At 38.5% G+C, this 27,369-nt stretch overlaps 1 protein-coding gene across 1 annotated transcript; it reads left to right on the top strand.

Moving 5' to 3' along the window:
- The first annotated feature begins 1,196 nt into the window (after positions 1-1,196).
- On the top strand, positions 1,197-19,268 carry LOC139150845 (uncharacterized). Its single transcript, XM_070723259.1, has 4 exons — positions 1,197-2,140; positions 6,254-6,413; positions 15,528-15,657; positions 17,057-19,268. Exons 1-4 carry the CDS (start codon positions 1,855-1,857, stop codon positions 17,396-17,398), a joined length of 918 nt encoding a protein of 305 aa, XP_070579360.1. The 5' UTR covers positions 1,197-1,854; the 3' UTR covers positions 17,399-19,268.
- Positions 19,269-27,369: the final 8,101 nt, after the last annotated feature.

Raw genomic sequence — 27,369 nt, 5'->3', positions numbered from 1 at the left:
TCATGCATCTTGCAATCCTCAGATAGAGTGAAAGGATTACTAGCTCGACACTCTTACATATATGATTGAGACGAACCATTCTATTTGTAGGTAGTGTTAAAATTCGACAAATAATATTTGTTTTGGTGGCGACATTTTGAAACCAACTCAGAGCGTTTGTTTAACAGTGTCGATTTGTCAGCAAGATGCATGAAACTTAAGTAATAGATTTCATTACTTTGTACTTGAAGTAATCTGTTTATTTATAACGCTCTGCTTTTTGCATTGAGCACTGTAATTTCCCTCGAGGACATCTGTATACTTCGATATATATATATATATATATATATATATATATATATATCTGTTTTGCACAATATTTTAATGTCAGCAACATCAAAATGGATAATTTCTAACACTTTCAGATCTTCAGTGATATCTTAAGTCGGCAAATTGCCAGCCATCAACGGCTTAGGTACCTGGCATACGTAATTGCAGAGTGGCGACACAATGGGGCCGATGACGTTGCATTCCTTCCGCTCTTTCGTACATGTTTTATTTTAAGACCTCGAAGCTAGCTTTCTCCCTAAGGTTCACTCGTCCATCATAAATATGACATTCGATACGCTATAATGAGAAGTCCTCTCTCCCTGCGGACGACGATCTCTTTGCTGATTTGCATATCAATTGATCAGTTTATTACGTGCAATATTACAGTCTTATGTCCTCCACAATTTTAACGATGAAAATTTGAGTCTCGACATACAGGATGTGCCCTCAGGTGGTATCGCTCGATTATCTTGGATACCAAAAGTTTACCTTTTAAATTTGGGAAACGAACCGTACGTAACTATGTTTCCATGACAACACAGCGGCCTGCTCCCAGTGATTGGTTGCCTTGGTGATGTGTGACGAACGTTCACAATCGATGTTATCAAACCACACCGCGGATTCTAAAATCGAGGTCAGTACTTGGTATCCGAAAATTGACGTCGCTGGTAACTACACAGTATACCCCGGTTTGCTTTAAGGCGTAAAGGGGTATTATTATATTTAATACGTTGACGTGGCTTTTTAACACTTCGCGCTTAAAATATGCTTGACGGAAAGGAACGATAGAAAATATTTCAAATGTTACCTTCGTCCATTTCAACGTGCTCTGTGTGCGTTCAATAAAAATCAACATCCGAAAATAATCATGGCGTTAAAGGTTCTTTTCTTTCAGTTCAGTTTACTGAGGCTTGGTTGTGATCCCCAGGCTAACTCTGGGAGTCTCTTGTCAATGTTTTGTTCTGTTCACCATGATTACTTCGGTCACGATGGTGTCACCGTGAAGGCATAAACAGTCTGATAATATTCCGGGAAGTATTCCGGGGAAACATCCAGACGTAGGTGGCTTCAAATGCTCTTGACGTTGTGATCGAGATCTCTCCTCGAAATGCGAGCCGCGCGTTCACATAGGACATACATCAAGTGCGCCAGGTAATACCTTCATCGGGAGGCCTACCATTGGAGCAGATACAAAGTGTTCTCTCATCGCGGTCACGTGGCGACAGCGGGATGTACTGTTGCAAGCCTACTGTGCCGTAGATCCCCTTTGTCAATGCACGTTCTCTGAGCTCAGCTCGCCGACTTCGATACTTTTCGTGACCTGCCTGTCTCGTTCTACGCAGTGCATCGTTCAGGGCATAGTGTCTCACTGTCGGTGTCGACACTGTAAACTAACACCTCCACGCAGTTGAATGACAAGCTGTCGTCGCGAACACGGCCGAAACGATGTCCCTTGTATCAGTTCCCACGGAGAAGCTCTGAAGGCAGGACAAAAGAACCGTGAAAGTACACTCGACGGAGGAGTAAGGAATATCGACGGGGGAGATGGTAGTACGTTCAGAAGTGGAAAAAATGAGTTTCAGGAGGGTTAATTCCACTGTTTTTCTTCTAGCAATATTTTTGACTGTTGTAAGCGGATCAGGACGTAACAGTAGCCAGATTGCAAGGAAAGGAAGTGGCTATCGACCGTGGATGGGAATAAGAGATGGTCAGGAATGGATTAAGCAACTCTACCCAAATCCACAAACATTGGACGGTTCAATACACTGCGGCCGTGGCGGTAATGTGTCCTATATATGTGATCCCAATGGAGTGTTAACGATGGAGGAAGGTTTGTCCGTTTCCAAATAAATTAAATTGTACTCCGCGGCTAGACTATATATAAATCTTTATGGCTTTACAAACAAAATGATAATTTCAATGAAATTTATTGGTTTTGCAAACATAGAATATCCCGGCTGTGTACTGTTCAATACTGAGTATGCAGTGATGGCTGGGATACGCAGTGCACAGCAGGGCATTCTCAGTAACCTGATATGGCAACGTTATACTTAACCCGATGATGTACAGCATTTTTTTTTATCACTGAACAAATTGCATAGCAATCATAGTCGAGATAAACTCCTGACATACTGTGGGGATGTCAACAGACACATGTAAACATGCTTCTTGCTCAACAGGCAATGAAAAGCGTTGGGCACGCAATGGACTCAAGACAATAAGTTAATTCGGAGAATATCATTCGCGAAATTCAGTATATAATTGGTACAAAAATGCATATATATGTCTTAACGAACGATATTAATAAAAAATGGCCAGCTGTATTTTCTGCATATTCGCTTGTCGTGACATACTGTAGAATCGGCGGTTGTCTTCACTTCATCACAAACGTCCCACACAAACACGTACATGTTACTTTGGGCAACAGCCATCATACAGCTAATTTCCACTTTGCTGTGTTCGGCGCCACTTTTCCCGTTTCATTACCCCATTGTCTGTGCAAACATTTTGATATTCATAACACGGAAACGCGCGCAAAGTCTTGAGTTCATAAATATTGAATTATTCTCCTCGAGAATCCCGTAGACACCTGACTCAAAGCGTACACGACCACAATAAAAATTAGACTTCGGAAAAACACTTCACGTAGAACACTTAATTATTCTGATATCAAAGTAACGTTGCTGTATTTTAAATGAGTGCGATGCATTGACGTCATCAGTGCTTAAAATAAACACATCACAATATATTGTAGTTTGAAATAATAAACACGAGCCTTAAAAGATGTCCTTCCACCTGTATTATGTATAAATAGCAAGAAAGTTTTATTTTTTGAGTCAAAATACATTTTTCCATAAGCGAACAGCGACCGATGCAAGGATGATATTAATCTTACTGTCGAGAAAGCGGGCTTCAATTCGTATTTGATTCTTGACATAAACGATGCTCTGTGTACGTTGTATTTCATCATGTCATTTGCTCAGGACGATGTTTCCGCAGTGTCTTGTTTTCACGGTCAACTGTAATTACATGCGACGAAATCGTGAGAAAAATCAGTTTCGAAACACTCATTGACACGCACCGTCGACACAAAAAAGTGAAAGCCACGGGAAAAAACAATGAAGGCCCCGATTCTGTTCGGTAAACGCTGCAAAAGATCTACCAATAAATACATGTGCCACTAACACAAAAAATAAAAAGAACAGATTTGTCGACGACGAAAACGTACGAAATTCTAGAAATGCGTTTTGGGAATTGTGTACGGGCGTCTTCAGTTTGACCTGGAGATGACGTCTTCAGTTTGACCTAAAGATGATCACAGAACTATCTTCCTTGACTTGATCGATGTAGGATCCCCTGTAGACAGGTCTTGGCTGAATTAATTCACTGCAGCCCTAAAAAACATGATTTGATTGTAACTCGCTTATTACGTCGGTTCTAATTTTTCAAGATGTGAGGCACAAAAGATTTGCGTTTTCTGTACGATGAATCCGTGTAATCCGATCAGTATATTATTAAATATGTTTTTGGAACAATCAACACAATGAGACTAGCTATACTTTGTCAAACGATTGTTGCGATGACTCCTGGGAATAGCAATGTTGATGCAAAATGGGACGGCATTAATTCCGAATTTAATAAAGATGCCACTTCAGACAGCTTCTAATATGTCAAATGGCATATCAAACAAAATCAAACATTATGTTAATTCATTAAGAAGACAGAAAAGTGCTATTTGAAGTGAAATGCCATGTTAATTTAGCGACAACGCACGCGTTAAGACGTAGACGCATTCAAGATATCATTCTGTAGAGAATTACGGAGTGCAGATGTCACTTGAATCTCATTCGAATCGCATCCTCTCTATCGCTAAGATGCAACGACCCGGTAGCACAACTTCCACCGCGTTTCTAGCGCGCTGAACGTCAGACATAAACCAATACTACGTGAAAATGCGCACTTCTTTGTTGCTACGACAATCTTCAAATAAATCGATTTTTTGGCGGTGCCATAGCAACGTCGCCATGGTTTCAAATCACTAAAGACAACACATTGCAAAGCTGGTCGATGACGTATCAGCCATACTTCCGTTGATTAATTATACCCACTGTCTCAGCAGGACAATACGACTGTTTCTGATTTCATTTTACAGAATGCTTCATGGCATGGACATTTTGGATTCATCTCACAATTGACTCCGGCACATCTTTGCCTATTGTCTTCTGGAATTATATTATTCATTAAAGGGACAAAGTAGGCCATTTTTCATGAATTTTGTTTAATGCGAGATACTACTTATATTGTTTGACATGTTGAAAGATACTGAATGAATGGGTGACCATGCATATATTCGACCCCGGTTTTAGACACGATACATGAAACCATCGCGATATGAATCAATGGTCATGACCATTAATTCATTTTCGCGATGGTTGCATTTAATTTTTCTAAAACCGGGGTAGAATATATGCATGATCACCCATTCATTCAGTATCTTTCAACATGTCAAACAATCTAAGTAGTATCTCGCATCAAACAAAATTCATGAAAAATGGCCGACTTTGTCCCTTTAATGCAGCTGTCGGCCATTATGTCAGCATTTGTTTTCAAAATCCGAACAAAAATAATTTGAACTCGATAAATAGACGTTTATATGTAGAGTACAAGGCAAACAGCTAGAACTGTACACGAGTTGCAATATCAAGATCACTCGGATGAACACACTAAACTTCACCAATTTGTAAAGCAACCTGGAGCAGTATGACGTACACTGTGACCCCGCGTCTATGGATACACAGTCTTGCAAAATTCGATAGAGTTGAAGGGTAATGTTCACCTTGTTAGTTCGTGTTTACCGGGATACGCGACCCTTGACTGATGCGACTTTCAAAAGAGCGAAGGAAATCGACCTTTCCGAACTGCTTTCAGCGCAAATCCAGTTTACAAAACGCGAAATGCCTTCCCTCGCAGTGTTCACTATCTGCAAGTCACAAAGGATGTCGTTTTCCAGCTCTTGAGTCTTTCAGCATTTTCATGCACGTTTCCAAGAATGAGGTCCGTTGAACTCATCAATCATACATTGTCACTTACAGGAAACAAGTCCTTTTAAGAAATAAGTATGTTACAAGAGGTACTCGACTCGTAAACATGTAATGCCTGACATGTTTGCCGATTGTAGTGGAACTTTGTCATCACACCGTGTTCCAATTGTATCAACCCCAACCCCCCGCCAGCCTTACCGCTGTCTCTTTTATCGCAAGCTTACCAATACCTGAAAATATTGTTCTTGTCGTCACAGTTTTATTTTTGCTGTTTCAAGTTTACTTTTAATTCGACGGCGGACGGACTAGTTCTCCAGAAAATATTTGACAGACGTTGTCTCATCTTCCCCTCCTCCTCCTTGGGGGGGGGGGAGGGGGTGTATATACACAGGCTTGGGTAACGTTAATGATACAAGAATGTATCAAAAAGACGTTGTAAACAACTTTTACGTCATTTTCGGTCATAAAACCAGACAAAATTGCCAATGAGTTATAGTTTAATGGCTTCAGTGATCATGAATTGGCAAACTTTTACGCACAATCCGTATCATGATTAAAAATTGTACCGATACTCACTATACCATGTTGATTTTGATGCAAGGGTAAAAGAAACAACCCTGAATTTGTTCAATGAAACCCAATATCCGGGTGCTTATTACACAAGTGCGTTCGATGAAACACTCCTTCAATGAGTCTTCCTCACGACCTGTCATCATTTATTCATGATGAGATCGATCTTTGTTGCCATGGGAACGATTCTCGAGACACTCATCTCCGGGGAAGTGGAATTAAACCAGAGAGAAAAAAAGTGGAAATGTCTTTCATTTAAGATTCAAAATACTAATAACCAGTGTTGCTAACAACTCATATTTTTTTATTTTTCCTCTCCTAATGCCTCGTAGCCGACTTACTGGAAAAAGACTTGGAAGAAATACGCAGAGTCACAGCGTGTATCTGTAGACCGTGCCTAACCGGCGTCGAGACTGACAGTAAAGAAGAGTTCTCGGGCTTCGTTATAGGCATCGCGATTGTCAACAAAATGATCCCCACGCTGAAAATACAGTAAGCGTCGAATTTCTCCATTATTTCCTTGTGTGTTGCACTAATTGTCATTCCATCTTACACCTATTGCTTAGATCGACAGGGATCATTTATGCTTGAATGGTCTTATCAGGAGAATAGAAAGATCACATTCCAGGTTTTTTCCCGTCTTGCACCTGTGTGTTATACGATTTTATTGGATAAGTAACGTTAAACTGTAGCAGTCTCACGAGACTTCACTCTACTAGAATTGTGCACTGTTGAAATGGAAACCCGACGTCGCCAGCTTCAGGAAGACAGAACCCTCTTCGCAATTCATGCATAAAAATGCACATTGTAGCTTCTTCTCAACTTAAACCCTGACACCGCGAACACATCACATGGATATATCACAAAAATCACTAATTTAACTTCGCCAAGAGTGTACTAGAGAATGAAAATGCATCAGAAATACTTGTTTCCCGTTATGCTTTTCATAAGAGTCGATACTTTCAGAAGGGTATGCGTAAAGCGTTTAGAAAATCAGTTTGAAGGCCATGAACCACCTTACACCGGGAACTTTCAATGTTTGGTGCGTTGAAAATGTTCACTAATGTTACAAAATAGCAAGTTTCCAATATGATACATTTTTGACGTTTTGACTTTTCAGAAAATTGGTTTCAGAACAATATCATATTAAAATCCATTTTGATCATGTGACCAAGACGGCCGCATGAAATTTTTCTTCCTTCAGTATGCACATTGATATGTGATATCCATTGATGTGTGTGATGCGATATACATTCATTGTGATGTGCATTGACATTTGTGATGTGATATGCATTGATATGTGTGATGTGATATGCATTGATATGTGTGATGTGATATGCATTGATATGCATGATGTGATATGCATTGATATGTATGATGTGATAGTCATCAATATGTATGATGTGATAGGCATTGATATGCATGATGTGATATGCATTGACATGTCTGATGTGATAGGCATTGATATGTATGATGTGATATGCATTAATATGTATGATGTGATAGGCATTATTGCATGCCTCGTATATCGAACGTCGCGCGCTCCATAGGATTCAATGGTAACTCGCCGATGACGTCGCGGGCCGCATAGTCATCACTGGACTGAAAGTGAACCGGAACTATTTTCAACTTGAAAAGTTTTGGACGTAACAGTCTTGAAATTTCATGTTTTGCACAGAAAATCCAGTTTTTGGAAAATTTCGTATAAAAATATTGATAAACCGCATAACAGTAGTTTAAATATATCAATGCGCCAGTCGATGATGAAAATCGTTCTGTTTTTAATAGTTTTTCGTCTAAAATGAAAATAAAGCATTTGACTATAATTTGCCAATAAACGTAAATATTTTTGGTGCAAACTGAGTAAGAGAGGCATGTAATAAAAACATTATAGCCCAAACAAGGGACTATGTACCCTCGGGGCAGGAGACCATTTGCCCTCTTTACGTCGGGCAAATGGTCACCTACCCTCGGGCACATAGTCCCATGTTTGGGCTATTATAATACATATTGGTATGCATGATGTGATATGCATTGATATGTATGATGTGATAGGCATTGATATGTGTGATGTGATAGGCATTGATATGTATGATGTGATAGGCATTGATATGTATGATGTGATAGGCATTGATATGTGTGATGTGATAGGCATTGATATGTATGATGTGATAGGCATCAATATGTATGATGTGATAGGCATTGATATGCATGATGTGATATGCATTGACATGTCTGATATGAAAAGGCATTGATATGCATGATGTGATATGCATTAATATGTATGATGTGATAGGCATTGGTATGCATGATGTGATATGCATTGATATGTATGATGTGATAGGCATTGATATGTGTGATATGATAGGCATTGATATCTATGATGTGATATGCATTGGTATCTGTGATGTGATATACATTGATATGTGTGATGCGATAGGCATTGATATGTGTTATGTGATATGCATTGATATGTGTGATGTGATAGGCATTGATATGCATGATGTGATAGGCATTGATATGTATGATGTGATATGCATTGGTATCTGTGATATGATAGGCATTGATATCTGTGATATGATAGGCATTGATATGTATGTGATATGCATTGGTATCTGTGATGTGATATACATTGATATGTGGGATGTGATAGGCATTGATATGCATGATGTGATATGCATTGATATGCATGGTGTGATATGCATTGATATGTATGATGTGATAGGCATTGATATGTATGATGTGATAGGCATTGATATGAATGATGTGATAGGCATTGATATGTGTGATGTGATGGGCATTGATATGTGTGATGTGATATGGATTGATATGTGTGATGTGATATACATTGATATGTGTGATGTGATATACATTGATATGTGTGATGCGATATGCATTGATATGCATGATGTGATATGCATTGATATGCATGATGTGATATGCATTGATATGTATGATGTGATATGCATTGATATGTGTGATGTGATAGGCATTGATATGTGTGATGTGATAGGCATTGATATGTGTGATGTGATAGGCATTGATATGTGTGATGTGATGGGAATTGATACGTGTGATGTGATATGCATTGATATGCATGATGTGATATGCATTGATATGCATGATGTGATATGCATTGATATGCATGATGTGATATGCATTGATATGTGTGATGTGATAGGCATTGATATGTGTGATGTGATAGGCATTGATATGTGTGATGTGATAGGCATTGATATGTGTGATGTGATAGGCATTGATATGTGTGATGTGATATGCATTGATATGTGTGATGTGATATACATTGATATGTTTGATGCGATATACATTGATATGTATGATGTGATATGCATTGATATGTGTGATGTGATATGCATTGATATGTGTGATGTGATATGCATTGATATGTATGATGTGATATGCATTGATATGTGTGATGTGATATGCATTGATATGTGTGATGCATCCAAAGATCAATGGTATCCATGTTGATAGTTTATCCGTTTAGTGTTTTTAATCCGTAAAAATATACTGCACCTGTGTCAATTTTGCGTTGTTTTCATTGCAGTTAAAGGTTATATTAGGTAATTTTGATTTTTACTCATTTTTAGTCCGATCAATTTTGTCTTTCTAATCCACTGGAAAAAAACTTTAGCATTTTGTAGGTTGCTTTTATTCAAAAAAAATTTGGTTGCCTGACTAAATGGCATTAAAACTGCAAGTACACTTACTGTTTTCTTTTAAAAGCCCATGCAACGAAATTATCACGGAGAAAATATCCTGTTCCTTTCAACTTCTGCAAGGTTTCCGGCGAGACAAATATTAATTAAAAAGCTAATCACAGACTGATATAGTATTGAGCCTCGCTTTGAAGTGTTTTCTTGGTGAGTTGCTACTCAGATCAGTCAACTGAAAATATTGGTCAGCCTTACGGAAAATGTGCTTAACACCTAAACAGGATATGTTTCTTTGCCGTGTTTAGGCATGCTTAAACGCCCCTGCCGTGGAATGAAGGATGAAGTAACCTGGAATGGATGGGAGAAAACATGAAACTCGGTGTAAATTACGTATTATAAATGCCACTCCAGTCATGGCGATCACCGGGAAACTTTCCATTTGTGCGCTGTCATATTATGATATCATAGTGCTCGAGGTGTGATTAAAATACTGCGTGATAAAGAAATCACAGACTTTGAAAACACTGTGAATTGTTGAGTGTCGATTTTCAAAACAAAATCGGTAGAGTAGCTTTACTGGAAATACTTTCTGAAATTGTGAAATGTAGTTACATTCAAAAATGTATCGTTTCAGTTCCGCCAATGCCAGCACCAGAGATGACCTTGAACTAAGTGAATTCTCCCGTGCATATACATGTGAACTCGCAATTTACGACCGATGAGCCAGGTGTACGTGGTAACACTGACAATAATTTCTATACCAGCACGCATGCGCTGTTGCAGTGAACTTGTGTAGTGAATGTTATTCTGCTGTTCTCATTCCACGGTAAAAGGTAGCTGATCAGATTACCAATACTTTCTTCTCTAAAAATGTAAACTGTAAGATCCGTTGGGATAATAGGACCGTTAAATGCATGGTAAACCTTGTCCAGGAACCGACGCAGCACTGACGGTATGAAAAAAAAACTTTGTTGGTGGCATTGTTTTAGGTACCGTGATAAATTCATGAATATGCAATCTGATGCAAGACTGAAAAGTATTCCACGGCTTGAAACAATGAAACATAATTACAACATTCAAGCAGTCGTGCTTTAATCTGGTTTAGTTTTTATAAGATTAGGCATTTTTAATGTCTTAGGGGCTTGTTGTAAAGTATCGGATGCAGATGGCAATTTTTCCTACGAATTGTATGGATTTGATTAGCAATCACGTAGCTGTATCGGGACCCCGCGCACGTGCTTACTCCTCAAATGTCAAACATCTGACAGGGCTGCAGAGCCATTGTAGGGAATATTTAACTTTCTCTCACTGACTTGGTTGCTCGCCGAAACGGTATCATCGATTTTTGTACTGGTGGAGAGAATTCCGATAACTCTTTTCGGGTTAAAAATAAGTGCAACTTTTTTCTGAAATTTTGTAGCGTACAAACTTTTCCCAGAACTCCTAATTTTTGCCGGCCGACACCCCCTTCCCCCCGCAGATTTTCACCATTTTCGACCAACTCCCAAATGGTCCATTCCTTATTAATACTAGGCGCAAATACTGCGATCTGATTGGTAGAGACGAGAAAATAACCGTGTTATATTCGCGGTATAGAACGGTTGTAACACGCTCGAGATCTAAGCAAGAGAAAGTTTCCCTTTAAAACGTTCCATGCCAGAATTTCAATATACTGTTATGATATAATAGCAATAAATCACCCGAGCAATGGGTATACCACTCGGTTTTGACAGCTCACTCCATTATGCACTCGCTATCACTCGTGCAAATAGGTCGATAACTGGTCAAAATCTCGTGGTATACCGTCGCTCGGTTTGGTTTATTGCTTAAACAGAGATCTGTGATATATGCATAGTTAGACGTAATTTATTTCAAACGTAATATGAGACACGCTAGATTTTGTTGCACTGCACTTTTGTTGCGCAAAGAGGGACAATTCCTCACAAACTGCAAACTGCTGAAAGTTTACACATAGCTATTACGAGCAAAATCTCCGAAAAATCGATTTCGGCGTAATGTGCCGGAAAACTATAAGAAAATGTGTCTGTCTGAGTGTGTACAGAGCTGCTGGAAGTAATTTGTATTGCTTGTCAGATCCAGCGCAAACAACCGTGATAGAATAGAACATGACAAGGGACCACATTAGGTACGAGGATGGCTACCCCCTGTACAGTAACCACCAGGATGTTTTTCTACCCACCAGTTGGGACTTCAGTTTGGAATATGGTAACGGTGTCTGATGGGTAGATTTCCGGGGGTTACTATCCTAGAACCGGACATTATGACCGCAATCACTGAGTATGTATTTGATGAGGTTTGTTTGCAGAGCAATAAACTTGTAACTCTGCTTCAACTATTTGGGTCATGTAGCATTCTAATATCGTAAACAGCTAGTTTTAGGTTTGACGTGAACTGTGTGGCCTCCTATTGAACGAAAAGTACTGCAAATATTTTGATTTGACGGTAGTTGACGCACAACTCCGAAATTGATTTCTCTTTTATCGATTTCCAGAAGTTTGACGTAAGATACATGACATCACCAGTTTAAATACACCAATTTATAGAAAACAAAATTATTTTTCTCCCTATGTTAACAAATTTAATTTTATCATAACAAGCTTTTGTCGGGCTGCGGCGTCCAGAAAACGCACTGATTGCCCGGAGATATTATATGTGTTTATTCAGTAACAATGTTAAGTTCTGTGTTATTGTTTAATGCAATTAATAAAACCTAGCGACGGATATACAGAGTGGATTATATTCAGATAGCCTCCTCATAAAATGTGAAATTTGCCTCAAGACACCCAAAGGGAGCGATTCAAACTGCTCACTTACTCTCTTGCTGTGTATCCACAAGGTTACTGGAAACGATAAAGACTCCTTGATGTATCATGGAATATAAATTATTTCTCATGCTTGGGATTTGATCGTTATGTCCGATAAGAGACTAAAATGCATTTTCTTATTCGACTGAAAGTCCCTGGCTTAATGTCATACTCTGCGATTGTTCCACAACCACCGTTTCTCAAACAAACACACCCACGGATGTTGATGAATGCGATCAAATGTGCGTGTTCTGTTAAATTGTTCATAAGGAGCAGAGCCGTTTTGGAAACCTCCTCAGTCGTTTTGGCAATTTTTACAGTTATTCAATACGAATGAGCATTTGGAATTATTGTTAATGAATGACCTTGAAAGCGAATACGAAGTTTGATCGATAGGCGTATGCATAGTGAAACTGTGTTTGATCAATTGAGAGAGAGAGAGAGAGAGAGAGAGAGAGAGAGAGAGAGAGAGAGAGAGAGCCCACACAGATGTAAGTTTAGGGCAAACAGTGGCTAGGGATTTCATCGCGACTTTGCGAAAACAGAATTTGTTCGTAAAAAGTCATCCACAGATCGGGGGAATCAGTAGTGTCTTAATATTGTAGGAGTGTTTACCTATCCGATGAAGTCTCGCGAGACTGCCTTTTGTTAGTGGAGATTCTGTGAATTGCTGCTTTTCGAGCAAACCATTTAAAGCATAAACGACGGTAAATTTTACCACTTTTAAACGGAAAAAATATCTTCGTATGTCTCTCTGAACACATTTACGACTGTTTATCACACATTCAAACCACTTGTTTCGGAACACGTCCGTTCAAAATTGGCTAAAATTCTCCTGTGTGTTTAGACGAGGAGCATTAGCTGAAACAAAATAAACGTGTTGAGTGTTATAAGGACGCATCTTAAAGCGAAATATGACCATTCTTGTCCGAATGAAAACACCCTTATTGAGACCCTGTACGTGATCTGAATGAATACAAAGGACAACCTCCATTAATTATCGTCAAATGTATAATTCATATGTTACCTTTAAAAGGCGGACAAACCAGCTGATTTACGACACAAATCATTCGTACATTTAGATTTAAATTCAGATAACGTCATATCTTGCGATTCAATATATTTTCTTTGCAGTTTTTTCAGGTTTATAGTATTTATAAACCATTTGCGATTTCTTTTCTTTTTGATAATTTTTTTAATTATTAAGGAAATGCACTCTGCCGCTTGACATGATCATATGAGTCCAAAGATACGTCAATTGCCGAATCCATCAATTATACGAAGAAGACCACAGTATAATGAATATAGAAGAGCTGTTTGACAGAGCAAGTCAGTCGGCGAGGACCCTTGCACAGTAGCAATATCACCATACTGCTGTCCCAACAGCTTCTACCCTTTCCTAATGATATGTTTATCCAAGCATTAACTACATTTAATCGTGAAAAAATGAAATGGAGCATGCTGCTCTATGTAAGCTGCAAACATTGCCAATATTTCCCCTCCCTCTGTCTGTCTATCTTTCTATCCATCTGTTGGTCTCTCTGATTGTCTTGCTCTGCTCCCCCCTCTCCCTCCCCCCCTCCCCCCTCTCTCTCATGACTTGATAGTTTCCTCGATTTCAGTGACAGTTCATTAAAATGTTCTGTAAGATCTATTCAAACATGTTTTCAGGTACCAGTAGTAGAATACGCCTCGGGGACAGATATTCGGTCTCTGGAGTTTTTATAATACTATTCTTGTCCACCGCTTGCCTTGTCTAATTTTGAAACTCTTGGATTGACGAAAGTTTTCACTGTCTTATATCCGTGAAAATCCAAACATTATTTTACTCCGTTGAGTTTACACGGGGATAGCGGCCATTTTGAATCTCAAGTTTAGGTAAATGTTAGGTCATCAGTTTCTGAAGTATTTTAATTTGCACGGCGACACCTAAATTTAATTGTTGATTTTTAAGAGAATGGTTTAAAGGGATAAAGTAGTCGGAACTGCGTTCAAAGGTCGTATGGGACCCATACGACCAATGTAAGCCGTATCCGTGGTACGATGGTGATTGACGAAACTTAAAACATGTCTGTAATAATCTACATCGTATAATTTAAATGTTACAGCTATGATGATGAGGTGCATTAAGATATCGTGCACGAAGTACATTTTTTGTAAAAAAAAATACACACAGGCGCAGTACCGACGACTGTTTCCCTTTAAAGTTTCCTTTGGGCAAGTTTTAGCGAAGGTTTAAGCACAGGAGGGACTGTGGTTTCAGCATTGCAGATTTAGAGGCGCGTACTAAAAACGCTGATGGTAACCTTGCTATAATTTCTGCGACAATGTCCATTTTGTTAGGGACGTTTTGCATATTTTCACATAATTTCGGCCTTTCAGACAGCGTCCTCCTAGTGTATCTATATGACCGCTTTCATTTTTCAACGATTAGTTTGATGACAAACATACAAACTAACACGTTACCTGGAGAAACATGCATGTAATAGTGATTTAAATAAGCCATTGCGTCTGCTTCTTGTGGAAAATAGTGTGACTTATGGAGACATTGTGGTGAAATTACGTCACCTACATATAATAATTTTTGAGGAGGGTGCTTTCTTCAGGTAGAATACGCTTCGAGGACAAATATTCGGCCTCACAAAGTTTTCTACTTTGGTGGTAAACTGCTTGTTCGGACTTATTTTAAAGCTTTTGGAATAAACGAAGTTTTCGCCTTGTTTTTTAAAGTGTATGAACATTGAATTTTTACGATACAATAAACATATTGATAGCAGCCATTTTAAGTTTCATATAGCAATAATTTTAGGTAATTTGTTTATCCGATACCAAAATTTGCAACGTGACCCTTATCTTTTATTGTATATTTTTAGAGAGAATAGTTTCATTTTCCCAGTGGGGAAACTGAAGCTTGAGCGATAGTGTAAATCTTGCAGTTCAGAGGCGCAAATCAGCTCAATGCCACAGTATTGCACAGAATGTTTCCGTCAAATAGGCTGACTTCTGATCCGGAAATGATGCAAATGCGCTATATTGAGACATCTGTTTTCCTGTCAGCGAAAGTGCCTTTCATCTCTTTTTTATCTTTCGGGTTTTTTTTGCAGAGAAGAACAAACAGAAGAGGACCTGCAAGAGGAGGCTAAGAGATGGGCGTCGTTTCTACTGAGGGACCTTTGGGGTTTAGGTCATTGTGGAAACGATGCTGTGGTATTTATTTCAGCGAAAGATAACAAGGTAAGAAATAATTCATTATAGAAGTATCTACTTGAAAGATAACGTACCCTATAACTGTCATGCCGTAAACTGCTTCTTACAACTTACAGATCGAAATTTAATCAAGTAAGAAGTGTATTTCAGATGAAGGGAAATACTAGTAAACATTGTCAAGTCAAGATCGAAAATATTTCAAGGTAGAATTCAATGGGTAATTATACACTATGCTGCCCACGTATATGCTAATTGCATGTAAGCCTCAAATCTCTCTCTGTCTCGCTGGCACATTATGACGAGTAAAGGTGTAGCGAACACACCATCTATTCACGTTTCATGCATGGCGTGATACGAACACCAGGGCTGAAAGCGTCAGATATTTCCATTATTATATATTATTGCCTGAATACATGGGTTTATGTGCCCGAGAGCAGGTGACAATATGCCTGACGCCAGGAGGGCAAATTGTCACCTGCTGCAAGTGCACATAAACCCATGTATTCAGTAAAAAATATTTTTAATAAATTCCTCTTCACAGTTAATACTATATGACATTTAGTTACATGCAGGGTATTTGCAAACAATTTTACCATTATCGACCATCATAAAACAGATTTTAACGAAAGTCAAAATAGCAGTGCGCGCAGTGATATTTTACATCTAGAGTTAAGCGCATACTTTGACGCCGAAAACGTTGAAGGGCTTTGCTGGACCTGGTAGCCATGGAAGCCGGTCAGTACATCGTTCACACGGCCCGCTAACTCCCCGGATGTCCCTATTCAAACCAATGCACTGATTTGCACTCACATCGAGGCGTGTAATGAAGCTGATTCGCGCCACAATCAAAAATTGGAATAAACTTTTGTATTATTAAAATAACTGTTATGCTCATTGCTAATTGTTTCTTGTTTATGCAGACGCACAGCTGGTAGGTTTACCTATATATTGTCCTTATGAAGTTTAGTTCACATAAACTTTGCATAGCGCATCGTTCAAAAACATTTACTGTGACGTATAACTTATCTACGACATGGCTGGATTTTTGTCAATTTGTTTCGGTCGTTTTACTAGTAAGCGTGAAATTTAAGCATGTGATGAATTAAGGATTTCTTGAATTTCAATTTATCTTACGTCCATTTGATATCGTATCTTTTATCTGTCTGTCAGTCTGTCTGTCTATCTGTCGCATTCTCTCTGTCTGTCTGTCACGGTCTCTGTCTGTCTCTCACACTTACAAGGACGACATAAATTGATCGACAGAAAGTCTATAACAATTACTGTGCGCCATAGATTAGTTCATGAGTACTGAGAGAGAGAGAGAGAGAGAGAGAGAGAGAGAGAGAGAGACTCTGCTGAGTACTATTTCTCAGATTTTCTCAGATTTACTGTTACTCAGTTTGTCAATCTTTTCAATTTCTTTCAGATATCCACGGCAACAGGCCAGTTAGTCGGTGGTATACTAACAACAACGATATTGGACTCTATTCACGAACAAGGTCAGGAATATTTCGCCGACGGTGATTTTTACACAGGATTACAAGTGATACTACGAGAGTACAACACCACACTGATCGGCGGAATTAGACGATCGGGGATGTCGACCTTAGCCGTGTACGGTATTGTGTTTTTGAGTATGTCTGTCCCACTCTTGGTGTTCGTGGCAATTCATAACGTGTGCACCACTCGAGATGGCAAAACATTTATCTGTTCTGTCAAGAAAAGTCGGCGTAGCGACGCTCCCGTGTACGTTGCCGCCTCCGTTTAACAAAGTCAAGACCATCTTCATCATTGCCAACACATTTGGCCATCCTGCTCCACAATAGAAAAGTGAATTTCTTAACTCATGGAATCCTGTCAGTACTGCAATGGCGGACGATTTCGATACATGATTTGAACCTCTACCTTTTGAATCTGAAACGTTACAAATTGATGTCAGCTGTGAAAGATTTGTCGTCGACGTCATAAACTACAAGGAAGTCAATTAACGGACAAACCCTCAAGATCGCTATTGTTCGTTAAAAAGATTGTTATCGTCGCAAGTCAAAGGCCGTCAAAGGGTGATAATAGTGACAATCAACAGTCACGAGGATGAGTGTTTCCTTCGAGACTCAATCACTCACGATTAGTAACTTTGTGCCGGACACTATAACCTTATCAGTGTCAAGAAGATTGCGTCCCACAAGTCTTGCTTCTCCTTATTGATTCCTAAAGCACTGTATGTGCTGGGCGAATCTGATGGACTTCGCTTGCCCATTTTATTTTCTCCTGTATATGCCACTTTTCTGATAAGAGGTTTTCACTAAAACGTCAAAGGTACAGATAAGTACGTCAGCAGAGATACAGAGACAAGACTGTGGTGAGGGTCTGTACTGCATATATGATATAATGCCGTTAGATCGCCCCCATGTGTCCATATTACCAAGCTATGATGCACTTGCTAAATTTTGGGCTGCTGCTTTTTCACACACGCAGAAAAGTAATGACGAGAACTTGTTCCAGCCGGTCATCGGGGTGGAGGGGAAGGGGAATTACACTTTAAATCATTGGGTGAAAACATTGGGCAACACTTTTCCATTATTTCAAACACTGTTTGATTAATCGTATAAAACCCAATTTTTTCTCAGTTGAATGAAACTCGTAGAATTCTTAGTCGTCAGGGCAACACTCTCATCCCACCTGTTGACGTGTAATAGAACAACACACTTCCAATCATCAATTAAGATGCGTAAGTTTGCATGTCATGCCTTCAGGTAGACTATCCATTGCTGTGGTTTCCTAAAGATTCACTTGTTCGTAAGAAAATGCGTTGCATAAAGATTGCAGACAGGGACCAAAATATTAAGGTTTCAAGATGATAACTATCCATTGCATCAATATAGGTTTCCTGTTGATGAAGGCTGAACTTTGAAACAGTAAAAGTATATGTTTTTAATACCGAGCTAACGATTTCCTTCCATGGTCATAGAATAAGCACTTTTTATGGGTTGTTTTAGGAATCAAGAATTTTAATCGTTGTAATTGTAGTCCTTTAACTATCTCTTGCATAGGTATAACATTTACACTTACACTTAATAGATCACACAGAAAAAATGACAACATTAAACATTCGTCTGTAGGAATTAGCAACAGTGTTTGATCTCTTATCAGGGTATCTCTAAACTAGATTACTTCTATTGCTACTGGTTATCGATACCTGCTTTAGGTACATCGATCAAAGTAATTATTCTGATTTGAAGATAATCCTCAATTCGGCCGTATACTGATGTAGGACTTAGAATTTCTAATCACTCTGTACAGTAAATATTCCTTTTAGAAATAATCTCTTTATCTATGCAACTCACAAACGGAACTATAAGTACAGTATAATTACATTTAATACGTTTACTTTAGGACACATGTGTCCACAGCATTTTCCACGACGCCATGGAATTGAATAAATTACAGCAGTAGTGGTTTTATGTTAAATTATGCATTACAGCATCGTATTATCATAGCCATCTATACAATAACGGCGGCCATTTTGAATAATCTTTGGAGATAATGACTACAAAAACAAAATATTTCATCCATCCCAGTTATCGTATTTCCATATGTAATACAGTTTTCCTTCATCAGCGTATAATATCTTCAAAGTGAGGGAAAAACAGCATTGTACGAGTGTACATCTACCGCGCATGTGCGACACACGAAGAGTCGAACTTGAGACGCGACTTCAAGTCAAAACACCGTGACAAAAAGGTAGAATCGTCAAAGAACACTAAGGCCGATGTTTCTTATATTTGACACGATTGTACGTCTTGTATATTCGGCAGTGCTTCCGATAGTTCAAGCCGATGTTGCATTATTTAGTAACTTAGGTGATTACAGAGGGTTTGTTGAAGGCACTGTTCTGTCAGAAGCTAACGAACCGCGTAAATTACAAATTATTGACAGAAATGAAAGCTCAATTGAAGTCTCATTTCTGTATATTATCTTGCCAAGGTATGGGCATCAAATGTTGCTGATACTGTTCGACATTTCTACAAATTTTAAAACAAAATGCTTAACCCGTAAATCTTGAACTGTATTTTATCTGGAAAATGTATTTCCCTTTTTTAACATCTGCGAAGGACGCGCGGTCATCTGTATATCTGTACATAAACAACTTTTTTCCATATCTATATGACAATTAATCATCAAATTTGCGGGAGTTTTCCAACTTTCTCACGACAATTATGAGTTCATGCCTCTACGGGATTTCAGAAGTCTGCGCGGGGCCCTTCAACTGCTGACAATCGCGTTTTGACCGTAATCATAGAATCATGTGGGGGAGGTCAGCAGGAACTCGGCCGGTGAAATCGAACGCGTAAGTCGTAAGGTGTGAACCGTCTCAGTTAGCTTCTGAGAAATGTAGGCAAGCATTATTGAGTACTCAGTGCGTCAGTTGAACTTACTGAACGAAATGAAGGCACTGAGACTAAAAGAAACACAGCAATCAAAAGGTACTTTGCTTCTTCGACTTGTGACGATAAAGTATAACAATCGGCTTTGTAAACAAGTCATACAGACCCGTTGGTTTATTTCTTTACGCTTATTTTCAAGATATTAAATGATATCATATCGTTTTTGAAAATTAAAATTAAGATCGCCCTTTAAAACTATAGACAGTATAGCGGAAGATTCTGATCTACTGTATATATATAAATATTATATATATATATATATATATATATATATATATATATATATATATATATATATAATACACTCATATACACTCACAAGCGTTGCAAGCAGAAACCATAGCAGTTCTACTTTAGAGAGAAGTCCTTTCTATCATCTTTCTCAGGGGTATCCTATACATAGATAAGTAGAATGACTTTCATTTAATCATTCTATGCAAGGTACTTTTGTCGTAAATCATAACCGTCTTTCCTGAAATCTTGTCAATAATACATCGTATTACTTTGGTGTCAAGACTAATTTTACATCATCAGCTTGCGTTGAGACTTTGTCTGCGCACTTAATTTAGGTATGCGATGGGGTATTTTGCTTCTACAGAATTTATTAAAGGTGTACTGGTACATACGCTAGGACAGCGTTGTCTATTAATGTCACCAGGTTGCCCAATTAAAGAAATTGAAATTTCAGCCTATAGCGCCATTGGTTGTTACAAATTTGAAAAGACTCTCGTTTTCCAAATTAGTTCGCTGAGAGCAAGGCTATCTTGCTAATGTTTAAATGTAAATATTGCTGTATACTTATGTACATATAAGCAATCTTTTGAAACCTAACGTTTTAACGTTTCTGAATTTGTTACGAAAATAGTTGTTTCCAATTGACAGTGTGCAATGCCTTCCTTATGTTTTTTGCGTCTTAAAGACAAAATCGTGAGAAATTGCTACACCGTTTATTTTATTAATATTGTGTGTACTTTATTAAATCTCGCTTCGATTTGCTATGGTCGAAGTTGACTTCAGTTACACACGGTAATTGTGATCCTGTGACTGTATGACAATGTAGAAGAGCGCACATTATGCTAAATTAATGTCAACAATTACAGAGTCAACGAAAGTTCCCAATATACGGCGACTTCTACTTAGTTCTTGTGAATTACATATCATACACCATTGCAGTGGTGCAAGCCAACTATAATGATAATATTTCTTTTTAACCAGACCACTGCAACCATAAACGAGGTTCAGTCTGTGACTTGGAATATTTATTTGCCAAAAAGATCGATTGCACATTCATTTTTAATTTAGAGTGATGTTTTGTAATTGATGACGTAATCGCCTTCAAATCGCTTGCAATACGCGAATATCGAATTCCTGCGAAGTCATACGAGTAACATACAAACTATGAACAAGATCACAGATAAGAATGCCAACATTTTAACACATTATTCTTTCAATAAACATTTTCAAAATTCGGTGTTTCAAGACAGTTATACATTGCAGAGGGGTCATCTCGAAGTTTTAATGTCCAACATACGTGCAATGTGTTGTTAATGACGAGCTATCTGGAGGCAACCAGGCAACCATATCCTTGGTTTTCCATTGAACGATATTTCCTGCTCATTGGCACGTTGAGTTTCATCCCGGTGATACAACATGGACATTACAGTAACTCTAATGTTTTATATTTTTCTGTATTTGTGTTCTCAGAAACAACTAACTTTCCTCCCCCTTCGCCATGATATGTTTGATATCCTGGCAAGCACAACGCACTGAGCTTTAAGACGCCATATTATTGTCGACCAATGGAGTTTTCTAGTCCGAACTGAAATTTCTTTGTCAACAGTAATTTGGACACAGCACATTTAGGGCTGTGTTGATATGTTGAACACTAGGTATTTGGATTGCATTGTGGGAGCAGCACTAGAAACTGTATTTTCCACACAGATCAAAAATACTTGAAAATGCACTGAAAAATACAGCGAACGGAAATTTATTATCAAAACTGCAATTTTAATGTTTCTTTCACTTTATCTCATCCCGTCATGTGGCTTTTTATGAACTGGGGTTCGGGATGTGGTACTGTACAAAAACAACGCCTAAAGTCAAAATCTCCGGCTCTGCAGTGTGATCTTAAATATTTTACACCGTATTTCACCTCAATTAGCAGCCGGGAGACCTGTAAATAGGCGAAATTTTAATGCTTATTAATTTTTTTGTAAATAAACATGTAATGTTTGTTAGATGTGAGGCCATCGTCACGTGTGTCAGTGTCTATTTACATTTTAAGGGAACGTAAAAACAAATGGCAATAAGCAAATGTTTACTTGATGTATGTCAGTTAAACAGGGTCAAGTTCATCAAGTTCAGAGTGATGGTTGCTCTTTATCTTGCAGTTAATTCATTATTCCGATTTTCCGTACAGTTTATCCTTTTAATTCAACTATTCGACGATTTACTAAGTAATTCTACATATAATGTGTTTCATTTTCCTTCTATACTTGCCTTGACATTCTTATTAATCAAATTAATCGTGACAATCGCTCGAATAAAAATCTTATCCAATACTTCAGTCTATGTCTTGTCTTTGTACCTTGATATTCATACTTTGTCTACTTATGATTTATACAATTGTGTCATTATAGTTTGTATTACTAACCATTTACATGTATCGGTTTATTTTTGTTTTTCTTGCCGCACTTAGACAGTAGGTTTACACTTCAAGCCCCATTAGCTCTATCTTTTATATTTTGCTTACCCAAAATCATAGAACTTTAAGGAGGATATTTTGGATTACCATGATTAAGCAATATATGCTTTGAAAATATATGTTGATATTTCAATCCTTGGTGATAATTTGATCGATTTAATCCAGGCGCTTAACACGAGTACATTTGCCATATTTGAGTTGCAACTCAAAAATAATTTGGTTGTGTAAATGCTAAATTGTGCGTTCATAGCCAGTGTTTGGAAAACGTCTGTAGTCACACTTTGGTAAGGACTTTTCAATTTGTATTTAATTTTAAACCATCTTATCGCAAGAAAAAAGCATGCAAAATATATTATTTTACGGAACAAATAAAAATGTCCAGGGGAAACGGAAAGATAAGCTTACTGTTCTCTCGCGACGTTTTCCCCTCACCATAAGGATCATTTCAGGCCCTCTCCCACTTCAGAGCTCCATGGCCATTAATTTTGTCCTCACCAGCAGCAACTCCCGTCACGCATCCATCCTCTTGGGGAGATGTGAGAATGATGAGAGATTAGAAAATCTCTCTCTCTCTCTCTCTCTCTCTCTCTCTCTCTCTCTCTCTCTCTCTCTCTCTCTCTCTCTCTCTCTCTCTCTCTCTCTCTCTTTCTTCACACCGCATAATTGACACCTAATAGATTAACACCTCGAATACAGTAAATTAAGGACTGCAGTTCAACACTGTGTGTACTGTGCACAGATCGTATTCGTTTTCTGTTCAAACATGACGTCAACGGATGTTGCAAACAAGAACACTGCGAAGTCACATCTCCATTTGTATTAACTTTCGATTTATTTTCCATATTTTTTTTTCCGTAAACTAAGCTTTTGGTTCAAATCGAATAATTATGCTGATAAATAATAATGATGTTGAAGAACAGACATCATCTTCACCCAGTGTTAGTTCTGCTTCACGTGACCACAGTGTCCTTTGTCAGGTGATATTTATGGTCCAGCAGTCCACACCTTGACAGTTGTCGTGTTTTAATTTTTACGGCGGGAGTGCACGTTCGACACTAACAGCTGAATTTTGCAGTCTTCTCCCGGTAGCTGCACTGCAAAAAGAAATGAAATGAATATAAATTGCATAAATTATAGTTAAACATCATGGTTTTTCGATAAGTGCGTCACAATCTAAACCAAAACAAAACTATGCTGCAGGTCTGTAAACTCCAACACAGGTACTGCTTTTCATACAAAACACACCCGATGACGGCGAATAAATCTCAAGAACGGTTCAGCCGACATTGGTAAATTACGAAATGCCAAAAAACTGTGATCTTAACCACAGTTCCTCTGCCTGACAGATGGACCGTGTCGAATTGTCACGGTTGTAAGCCAATTTCGAAATGTAGACGAAATGATTTCAAAAGTTTTCCATATTGGCGATTATGTGAGGCAGAATTTGAAAACATCCATCAATGCATACCACAAATTACTCATTATTAGGAATTTGTCGTCAAAACTCATCAATAACTTACCAATTCAACTACATACGTGGTGTGAAACCCAAAGTAGAAAAGTTTGATGACCCCGGGGTCATCTCAGGTCAATATCGTTACAATTCCCACAAAAAGTGACTTGTTTTTTTTCTCCCACATGTAGTGTTCATCTAAAGCACGGAAACTCTTCAGATAAAAAGTCGTCCTTTGTGTAAATGATTTTTCATCAGAAGAGTGGCCTTGTTGGTAGCGATATTTTGGGACTGGATAAAAATTGAAGCAAGTTATTACCTCACTTTGATTTTTAACATTTGATTTGTCACGTCTATAAGCCTGTCACGAAAAGTGGAAGGGGCAATACACAACATTTTACCATTAATAGTGGCGGGTTTTACCGCAGAAGTTGAAATGCCTACCATTGTACACTACAAAAATCACCAATTGTCAGGAAGTTGTCGTCAAAACGCATCAGTTGTTGAACACTTCAAGTACGTATGCGATATAAAAACCAAAAGTCGAAGAGGCTGGGGATCCAGAGGTCACCCGAGGTTATTGTCCTTACAAGTTGGCGCGAAGCGAATAGTCATGCAGGGACACGCGTACGGTAGTTTGGTATTGCGATTTTCTGAATTGTTCGGGTGATTTACGATTCTTTTTCTCCTACCGTTTTCTATAAAGTTTAGGAACCCCTGGTCAACGTGTGTTAGTTTTTTCTTCTACAATTTTAGCCTTTCACCTGCTATATTTCGGAATAAGTTAAATAAGATGATTTTCACATGAGTTTCGAGCTAAAACCAAGTCATATTCGCTTTATTTATATGAAGCTCACAAGACAAAACTCAAAGATTCAGTCACGGTCACGAACGTGTGCTATGGCGGTATGGGACCGGGTTTGACGAGCGCCCGCACACGGCTGAATCATTCTGTTTATGCCCTCGAAGAGCGAGGAAAATCTACGACGCACATTCATTTTTGCCATACACTGCTTCTCGAATAGAACACCAACTGGTTTTGCAAACACATTTTTTCACATTCAAGCAGTGCTGCAGGTCTCAAAACTCCAACATAGGTACTTTTTTCATATTATCATTGTAACAAGAGCACATCAGATGTCATGACGACAAACAGATTTCAAGAAACGTTTAATCGAAATTTGAAAAGTACGAAAACTTCAAAAACTACCACTGTCTTAACGTTTGAGTTTTCACGTCTGCGATGTCGAAAGGTCAAAAGGTGATACTATATCTTATAGCCCAAATATGGAACTAAGTGCCCGCGGGTAGGTGGCCGTTTGCCCGACTCGGACGTAAGGAGGGCAAATTGTTTCTGGCCCGAGGGTACACAGTCCCTTGATTGGGCTAAAATGTTTTTATTACATGCCTCTCTGACAGAATTTTCTTTCAATTTTTTTATTTAAGTACAAATGACAATTATCTGCTTTAAATCCAATTTAAATGTAAATTTGTTAAAAAAAAATAGAACGATTTTCACCATCGAAGTGGCATTGATATATTTAAATCACCATTATTCGATTCATCAATTTTTCTTTCAGATAATTTTGTGAAGATGGTATTTCCTAAGTAAAAAATGTAATTTGATCATTTTTTACTCCTGAAGTTGTCAAGTTTAAAATAGTTCCGGTTCACTTTCAGTCCGATGATGACTCTACGGTCCTCGACGTCTTCAACGAATTACCATTGAATCCTTTGGAGCGCCTGACGTTCGATGTACGAGGCATGTGATAATCAAAACATTTTCACAGTACCAGGTTTTGCCGTTGAATTTCAAAACAGTACCGTCACATACTACAAGTATAGTGTTTCCTTTCAAGCACGGAATCCCCTCGGATAAAAATCGGCCGACGCGTGAAAGTTGTCTTTCGATAATTTTACCCTGTCGGCGACGATATTTTGGCTCAAGGTAAAAACGGCGATTTCACATACATAATCGACAAAGTAGCAAAACGGCGTCTGAATTTTTGAAAATCGAAAACTATAGTTTTACCCATGGAGTTAACACAAAAATTCCAGTCATTGTTCATGTCAAATATCGGGAAATTTTTGGTAATTGTCTCGCTTCCACCAAAGTATGCAAGTGACCCCTGGGTTTGTATTCTTGATCTGCAAAGAGACTGGTCGAAACGTTTGGGTCTTTCACTTTCGAGGCTCATATCACCTTAATCCGATGATAATAAAATAAGGGCTACATTCTTTTCAGACAACATTTAGCCATGAAATAATCGGGCATCAACTCAACATTTTTTGAAAGAAGTCCAGCCCGAAAACTGCTATCCGTGATATGCGTTAAGCTGTTCTACTCTTAGCAAACGTTTAATGTTGATGACCTTTGTTGACCCCATGTCTGCCTAATGTGGAGACAGTTGTTTTTGTTCAGTTTTCGTTCTTTTACCAATGTTGGTAGAATCTTTCTGGAGAATTGTTAATTGTCATGCGGGGTGTTTTGGTAGCTTACGAAGATAGTCCGTAAGAAGAGTTATAGTTCAGTTCGAGTTTTTCCAAACTGCAGCCATGCTTGTTCAGCTGAGCTTGAGATAAGAATTTTATTCTCCAATAGAAGTGTAGAATGAGGTGACGAATGTATGAAAGCCCATAAGGGACATTTTTTGTGAGAAAAAAAATATTATCTCATGCGCACGAGATACTATCTTGTGCGCACTTGAAAGTATCTTGTGCGCACCAGATAGTATCGCGTGCGCACTAGAAACTAACTATTCTCGTGCACACCAGATACTTTCTCGTGACCACGAGATAGTTTCTCGTGCGCACCGTCCACATGATAGTATCTCATGGCCACGAGATAGTATCTTGTGTGCACGAGATAGCTAGTTTCTAGTGCGCACGCGATACTATATGGTGCGCACCAGATAGTATCTCGTGGCCACGAGATATTATCACGTGCTCACCAGATACTATCACGTGCGCACCAGATACTTCCACGTGCGCACAAGATAGTATCTCGTGCGCACCAGATACTAACACGTGCGCAGCAGATGGTTATCGAATCTTTTATTGCCTTGCTAAGGTGCCCACATTTCTAATTAGTCATTAATTGGCCATATCGGTTCTCTTTTATGTTTGTCGTGCATTTG

The sequence above is a fragment of the Ptychodera flava genome, chromosome 15 (genome assembly GCF_041260155.1).
Source record: "Ptychodera flava strain L36383 chromosome 15, AS_Pfla_20210202, whole genome shotgun sequence".
NCBI lineage: Eukaryota > Metazoa > Hemichordata > Enteropneusta > Ptychoderidae > Ptychodera > Ptychodera flava.
Note: the sequence above shows the minus strand (reverse complement) of the source record. Positions and strands in the feature narration are given on the sequence as shown.

Bases quoted from the DNA above. Each gene is read 5' to 3' on its own strand.
- LOC139150845 (XM_070723259.1), top strand. From the start codon at position 1,855: ATGGTAGTACGTTCAGAAGTGGAAAAAATGAGTTTCAGGAGGGTTAAT. The intron at 2,141-6,253 runs GTTTGTCCGTTT...AATGCCTCGTAG, and splicing joins AGTGTTAACGATGGAGGAAG to CCGACTTACTGGAAAAAGAC. The intron at 15,658-17,056 runs GTAAGAAATAAT...AATTTCTTTCAG, and splicing joins TTTCAGCGAAAGATAACAAG to ATATCCACGGCAACAGGCCA.